The sequence below is a fragment of the Crocuta crocuta genome, unplaced genomic scaffold (genome assembly GCF_008692635.1).
Source record: "Crocuta crocuta isolate KB4526 unplaced genomic scaffold, BGI_CrCroc_1.0 scaffold234, whole genome shotgun sequence".
Taxonomy (NCBI): Eukaryota; Metazoa; Chordata; class Mammalia; order Carnivora; family Hyaenidae; genus Crocuta; species Crocuta crocuta.
In genome coordinates this window covers 4,242,157-4,249,379 of record NW_027529647.1, presented here as the reverse complement: position 1 = coordinate 4,249,379, position 7,223 = coordinate 4,242,157, and the positions used below count along the sequence as shown (strand labels likewise).

General features: G+C 66.4%; 2 protein-coding genes across 2 annotated transcripts; both read left to right on the top strand.

Moving 5' to 3' along the window:
- Positions 1-172: 172 nt before the first annotated feature.
- ARHGDIG (Rho GDP dissociation inhibitor gamma) lies at positions 173-1,832 on the top strand. Its single transcript, XM_077762811.1, has 7 exons — positions 173-202; positions 347-447; positions 620-909; positions 978-1,061; positions 1,142-1,218; positions 1,307-1,370; positions 1,462-1,832. Exons 1-7 carry the CDS (start codon positions 173-175, stop codon positions 1,659-1,661), a joined length of 846 nt encoding a protein of 281 aa, XP_077618937.1. The 3' UTR covers positions 1,662-1,832.
- A 153-nt stretch (positions 1,833-1,985) lies between these two features.
- PDIA2 (protein disulfide isomerase family A member 2) lies at positions 1,986-6,465 on the top strand. The gene is made up of 11 exons (XM_077762475.1): positions 1,986-2,184; positions 4,251-4,457; positions 4,539-4,672; positions 4,749-4,886; positions 4,957-5,073; positions 5,158-5,283; positions 5,355-5,552; positions 5,646-5,766; positions 5,847-6,028; positions 6,180-6,278; positions 6,391-6,465. The coding sequence occupies exons 1-11, from the start codon at positions 1,986-1,988 to the stop codon at positions 6,433-6,435; spliced, it is 1,566 nt and encodes a 521-aa protein (XP_077618601.1). The 3' UTR covers positions 6,436-6,465.
- The last annotated feature ends 758 nt before the right edge of the window (positions 6,466-7,223 follow it).

The window sequence follows — 7,223 nt, the reverse complement described above, 5'->3', positions numbered from 1 at the left end:
GGGGGGGGGCAGAGCACCCCAGAGTGGGCGGGTCTGTATGTGGAGCCAGGGTGGCAGGAGCCCCTCTCCCCTTGGGAGCCTGCCCGCCCCCTGAGATCCCCTCTCCCTTGGGTGGGGCTAGGGCTCCTTCAGGGCGGACGGGGATCATTGAGAAGCCTGGAGTGCACTGGGCATGGACTCGAAGACCCTGTCCCAAAACACCGTGGGAAGGGGCTTAGCAAGACCCCTGCTCCAAAGCACCCTGGGAAGGGGCTGTAGGCGACTCTGGGTCTGAAGGCGCCAGGGGAGGTAACCTCAGAGCACAAGCCCGGGCAGGGGTTCCGAGACAACCCCCTCCGTGCCCCAGGAACACCACCGGAGGAACCCCTGGGACAGCAAGAGGGCTCTCAGAGACGCGAAGGGCAGGGCCTCTGCTCCAGGGACGAGCTGGGAGGTCGCCACCTCACGGTGGTGGCCGCCAGGCCTTGGGGCTGTGCCCCATTCAGGGTCTTCCTTCCCCCACCTTTGGCCTCAGAGTCAGGGAGGGGCCCTGGGCGGATGGGTGGCTGGCAGAGAGGGCAGCTGGTGCCCCGGANTTTCCCTCCCCGGCCCTCCCCGAGCCTCCGTTGCTTCCCCTCAGCCCCCCTTGGGCAGTGGGAGCCACAGCTGGCCAGGTGGGGGGCTTCGGCCCGGTGAGCGAGGGCCGGGGTCAGCTGGCGGCAGCTGCTCACGCACCTCCCCAACCCTCAGTCCTCCTGACTGACAAGGAGGGGAGGCAGCTGTCGCCTGACGAGGCCCTGGACGAGGCCGTGCCCGAGTACCGGGCCCCGGGGAGGAAGAGCCTCCAGGAGATCCAGCAGCTGGACCCAGAGGACGAGAGCCTGGCCAAGTACAAGCGGGCACTGCTGGGGCCCCTGCCGCNAGCCCTGGGCTGGGAGGGGGGGCGGGGGCGGGGTCGGGGGAGGGGGGCGGCCTGGTGACTTCCGGTTTCTCCCCAGACCCGAGCGTGCCCAACGTGCAGGTGACCAGGCTGACGCTGATGTCTGAGCAGGCTCCGGGGCCCATCACCATGGACCTCACAGGTACCGCCCGCCGGGGGGGCCCCGGGGCAGGGTCGGCGCCGTCGCAGGAGCCGGGTCCTCAGCGGCACTTTCCCTAACAGGGGAGCTGGCTGCGCTGAAAAACCAGGTGTTTGTCCTGAAGGAGGGTGTGGACTACAAAGTGAAGATTACCTTCAAGGTGAGGGCAGCTGTCATGGGGGACGCATGTCACCGCCAGCACGGGGCGAGCCCCCCCCGAGGGGCACCTAACACCCTCTGTCCCCCAGGTCAATAAGGAGATCGTCAGCGGCCTCAAGTGTCTGCATCACACCTACCGCCAGGGCCTGCGTGGTGAGGGCGGCGAGGAGGGGCTGGCCTGGGGGGCCGAGGGGAGGGGCGGCTGTGGCGCAGGGCGGCCCCTGACAGCCTCCCCCTCCCCCAGTGGACAAGGCCGTGTACATGGTGGGCAGTTACGGCCCGAGCGCCCAGGAGTATGAGTTTGTGACCCCGGTGGAGGAGGCGCCTCGAGGAGCCCTGGCGCGGGGCGCCTACGTGGTCACGTCCTTCTTCACCGACGACGACAGGACAGACCACCTGTCCTGGGAGTGGGGCCTCCACATCTGCCAGGACTGGAAGAGCTGAACGCCCCCCCCCACCCCCCAGGGGCTGTCCTCAGCCCACCGGGGTCCTTGTTTCCCCTGCCCCCGCAGCGACCGCACCCCCCACGCCCTCTGCTCCAGTCCTGGGACACCCCCTCCCTGGGCTGGCATTGTGCCCTGAACAGTCCTAATTAAACGTCACCTTGTCTCGGTTCCCTTGGTGTCGCCTCTGTCTGCCTCCCTCCCCCGGGGGTGGGGGGAGCCTCCGGCCTTATCTTCCTGGGACGAGGACTGGGTGCCACGTGGCAGCTGCTGCTTGGCCCCCGGCCCCCTTATCTGCCCCCCGCCTCGTGGGCCGAGCACCGCCATGGACGGCCAGCTCCTGCTTGTGCTGCTGCTGCTGCTGCTTGGGACCTCGGTCCCAGAGGGCCAGGGCCCAGGGCCCAGGGAGCCCGAGGAGGAGCCCCCCGAGGAGGAAGTCCCTGAGGAGGACGGGATCTTGGTGCTGACCCGGCGCAACCTGGGCCTGGCCCTGCGGGAGCACCGCACTCTGCTGGTGCAGTTCTGTGAGTGCACCGGGCCAGCGGGGGCCACCCGCGGGCTTCGGCCGCCTGCCCCGTGGACCCGGGGCTTCCCGAGTGGGCACTCGGCCTCTCCTGTGCTCCTGGGGCTCCATGGAAGGGCGTCTGGAGCAGAGCCCTGGGACTGAGCTGAGCCTGGGGGCATCTAGTTTGAGCAGGGCCGGGTGGGGCTGGGGAGGGAGGCGCCGGTGCAGGGTGCAGGGAAGACCCTGGGTCGTCATCCGCCTGCAAACTCTTTCTGTGAGGGGAGGGGCCGCAGAGCAGCCAAGCCTTGCTATTCTTCTGTGCGTTAAAACAAAACAAAACAAAACATAGGGTCACCTGGGTGGCTTCATCGGTTAAGCATCAGACTTCGGCTCAGGTCATGATCTCATGCGAGCGAGCCCCGTGCTGGGCTCTGTGCTGAGAGCTGAGAGCCTGGAGCTGCTTCGGATTCCGTGTCTCTCCCCCTCTCTCTCCCCCTCCCTCGCTCGTATGCTGTCTCTCCCTCTCTCTCTCTCTCTCTCTCNCGCCCCGCAGGACCCGCCCCGCGCGGTCCGCGGTGGGGGAGGGGCGCGGGCAGGGTCCGGGGTCTGAGGTCCGGAGGGGGCCCCTCCTATGACCCTCCGACAGGAGAAGCTGAGGCCCGTGCCCGCGGGAGGGGCTGCGAGGTGGGACGTGGCGACGCCCGCCCTGGGGCCATGGCGCAGAGGGCTGTGCGGGAATCCGGGGTCAGCTGGGGCAGGGCCGGGGGCTCAGAGAGATGAGGGCCTCCGGGAGAGGGTACTTGTGGGGTGGGGTGGGGGACGGCAGTTCTAGATCTGTTTTAATACTTGCCGCCCCCCGCCCCCCAAGCCAGCCCACATGTGGCCTCCTCAGGACACGGAGCCCCAGGGGTGGACGGGGCTGTGAGGTCAGGGCAAGGGGCTTGACTGTCCTAGGAGCTGCTTCTGTGATGGAGATCATGACACCGTTCGTCTCACCTGTTGGTGCGTCCGGGCGGCCGCTGCAGGTGTGCTGGGGCGGGAACGGCAGAAGGCTGGCACTGCCCCCAGCTGCCCAGAGGCCTGGGCAGGACCAGAGACCCCACAGATGCAGAGCGCCTGAGACTGTGCGGGAGGACCCCAGCGCCCCCGCACTCACCGCTCACCTGCAGCCCCTCGGCTCCGCGCCCTCTCCCGCTTCTCCAATGGCTTGGCCACCACGGCCCAGAGCCGCTTTGCTGGGCATTCGTAAGAGTTTCAAGCAGGGGGCGCCTGGGTGGTTGAGTTGGTTAAGGTCCGACTCGGTTTGTGCTCAGGTCATGGTCTCACGGTTCATGAGATGGAGCCCTGCGTCAGGCTCTGCTCTGACAGCAAGGAGCCTGCTTGGGCTTCTCTCTTTCCCTCTCTCTCCGCTCCTCCCCCATTCCTACGGGAGCTCTCTCTCTCCCTCTCAAAACAAAGAAATAAACTTTTTTATTTTTTTAATGTTTGTTTACTTCTNCTCTCTCTCTCTCTCTCAAAAATAAACATTAAAGAAAACATTTTTTTAATGTTTATTTCTTTTGGGAGAGCAGGCACATGAGTGGGGGAGGGGAAGAGAGAGGGAGGGAGAGAGAGAATCCCGAGGAAGCTCCCACCGTCAGCTTGGAGCCCAATGTGGGGCTTCATCTCACGTACCTCACGTACCTCACATATGGTGAGATCTTAACCCGAGCCGAAATCAAGAGTCAGACGCTCAAGCGTCTGAGCCACCCAGGCGCCCCTGCTCTGTGGATTTTCGCAAACCTTTGCGCGTGTGAAAGCCATGCCTGATCGCAGGTTCCACCAGCAGACACGGGCGGCCAGGGAGCGGCAGCTGTAGGATTCTCCTCAAACTCGTGGTCCGGAAGGTGCTGGGCGCTGCACCTCCCGGCGTGGGGCCTTGAGCTCTGGCTCTGCCGCACAGGGTCGGATGGGCCCCCAGAGGAGGGAAGCGTGGATAGGAGTGCTCCCTGCCAGACCCGAGCGACCCCAGGGCTCTGGCCGGGAGAGAGGGGGGCTGAGGCTGGGGCTGCAGAGGCCGAGGACACTCATGGCCCTCTCCCCCAGATGCCCCGTGGTGTGGGCACTGCAGAGCCCTGGCGCCCGAGTACAGCAAGGCCGCAGCGCTGCTGGCGGCAGAGTCAGCCAGAGCCAGGCTGGCCAAGGTGGACGGGCCTGCAGAGACGGAGCTGACCCAGGAGTTTGCCGTGACCGCATACCCCACGCTCAAGTTCTTCCGTGACGGGAACCGCACACATCCGGAGGAGTACACCGGTGCGGGGAGCAGGCCCGCGTGGTCGGTGGGGGGGTGGGCTGGGCTGCGGCACGGGCCCCGGCTGAGGGGACTCTTTGCAGGCCCCAGAGAGGCCGAGGGCATCGCTGAGTGGGTGAGGCGGCGGGCGGGGCCCAGCGCCACCTGGCTCGAGGACGAAGAGGGTGCCCAAGCACTGATCGATGGCCGGGATGTCGTGGTCATCGGCTTCTTCCAGGTGAGCTGGTGGCACTGGGGCCCGGGCCGTGGGAGCAGGGTCGGTGGTGCCGGCCTCACAGGTTTGGGCCCCTTAGGACCGGCAGGACCAGGACGTGGCTACCTTCCTGGCCCTGGCCCGGGATGCCTTGGACATGACCTTTGGCCTCACTGACCAGCCGAAGCTCTTTCAGAAGTTTGGCCTCACCAAGGACACCGTGGTGCTCTTCAAGAAGGTGGGTCAAGGCCAAGGTGGGGGTCGGGGCCCGGGCCGTGGCTCCCACTGACCCACCCAGTGTTGTCCAGTTTGACGAGGGTCGGGCGGACTTCCCAGCGGACGGAGAGCTGGGCCTGGACCCGGGGGACCTGTCGCTCTTCCTCCTCACGCACAGCATGCATCTGGTCACAGAATTCAACAGCCAGGTGAGTGGAGCTGCGGGTGCATTTGCGGGGGTGCGGGGCACGTCCAGGGAGCCAGCCCCCCATACAGGTGCTTTGCCTCTGCAGACGTCCCCCAAGATCTTTGCGGCCAGGATTCCCAACCACCTGCTGCTGTTTGTCAACCAGACGCTGGCCTCACACCAGGAGCTGCTGGCTGGCTTTGGGGAGGCTGCTCCCCCATTCCGGGGGCAGGTACTGGCTGGGATGGGGGCGGGCAGGGTGGTGGGGATGCGGGGTGGCCAGCACCGACTCCCCGCCGACAGGTGCTCTTCGTGGTGGTGGACGTCAGCGCCGACAACGACCACGTGCTGCAGTACTTTGGCCTCAAGGCTGAGGAGGCCCCCACCCTGCGCTTCATCAACATGGAGACCACCAAGAAGTACGCACCTGCACGCGGGGAGCCGGCCACCGCGGCCTCCGTCACCGCCTTCTGCCATGCCGTCCTCGGCGGCGAGGTCAAGGTCTGGTGCTGACGTGCCCACCCAGGGAGTGGGGGGTGGGGAGCGGCGCTCGGGAGAGCTCCCCACTGACGCACCCGGCCCGGTCTCTCCCAGCCCTACCTCCTGAGCCAGGAGGTGCCCCCTGACTGGGATCAGCGGCTGGTCAAGACCCTCGTGGGCAAGAATTTTGAGCAGGTGGCTTTTGATGAAACCAAGAACGTGTTTGTCAAGTTTTGTGAGTGCAGAGGGCCATGGGCGGTGGGCAGCGGGCAGGTGGGGGCCTCTGTGGGCTGTGCCAACGCCCCGCTGTCCTAGATGCCCCTTGGTGCACCCACTGCAAGGAGATGGCCGCGGCCTGGGAGGCCCTGGCCGAGAAGTACAAGGACCGCGAGGACGTCCTCATCGCGGAGCTGGACGCCACGGCCAACGAGCTGGAGGCTTTTCCCGTGCACGGCTTCCCTACCCTCAAGTTCTTCCCCGCAGGCCCGGGTCGCAAGGTGAGGCGCGGCCAGACACCCCACCTTCCTCGGGCTGGAGCTTGGCCTGCGCCTCCCTCAGGCCTTGTTCAGGGGCAGGAGATGGGGCAGGGCCTCCGGGGGCACAGCGGGGTGAGGCCGTGCTCCTCCGGAGCCCCGTGTCCCTCCTCAGGTGATTGAATACAAAAGCACCAGGGACGTGGAGACCTTCTCCAAGTTCCTGGACAACGGCGGCGAGCTGCCCGCCGAGGAGCCCGCAGCGCCCTTCCCGGTGGGTGCCTCCTTCCTGGGCTTCCCGGTCTCTGGCCGGGGTACCGCGGTGGCCAGGGGTGGGGGTGAGTCGAGGCCACAGCTCCCAGCCGCGCCTCTGTGACCCTTTCCAGGAGACAGCGGTCAATGCCACCACGGAGCCCAAGGAGGAGCTGTAGCCGACCCCCCATCACCATCTGGGGCCCCCACACCAGATGGTTCACTGCGGAGCCAGTGAATAAAGAGCTTTTGATCCTGGACTGTGTGTGTGGTTCCTGAGCACGGCTGGTCCTTGGCCCTCGGCGTTGGCCACACAGCCTCCTGGGCCGTTCCATCGTGAACGGGGCCTGGCCCTTGCCCACAGCCCTTCTGGGTAGATCTCCGGCTCAGCTCCGGGTCTGGGCCCCCCCCTCCAGAGCTCTGTCANGGATGGCAAGGTCGCCACCGGCCTCCACCCACAGAAAACAGGTGCTCTCCACGGCCAGAGAAGGTTCAAAAATGATTTTATTCCATTATTATCCAAGTACCTTTGAAAAGATAATTGTACAAGTCAGCGCATGAAAAATGGGCTGGGGCAGCCCCCCCCACCCCGCTGGCCCTGGCCTGAGAAATGTACATATTTACAGGGGCCCTTAAAGGGGAGGGAGGGGCCCGGGACCCGCTAAGCCCGCGCTCCAGAAACGCAGGGTGGAGGAGGGAGAGCGCTGCGGGCTCCGTCGCCGGGTCCACACAGTGGCAGGCAAGAGACAAGCTGTGTTGAAGGCACTCGGTGACATGTACAATTGACAGAGGCCCCCGTGGGGCCCCCGGCACCCCAGGCCCGAGCAGGGTGGGGCGGACGAGTCCCAGGAGGGGCAGAGCCTGCAGTGTGAGCGCGGGGCGCGGAGCGGGTGGGCTGCCCGCGGTCAGCAGCAGGCAGTCACCGGAGGCTGGTGGGGGCGGCCCTGTGGCGGGCGCCACGCCCAGA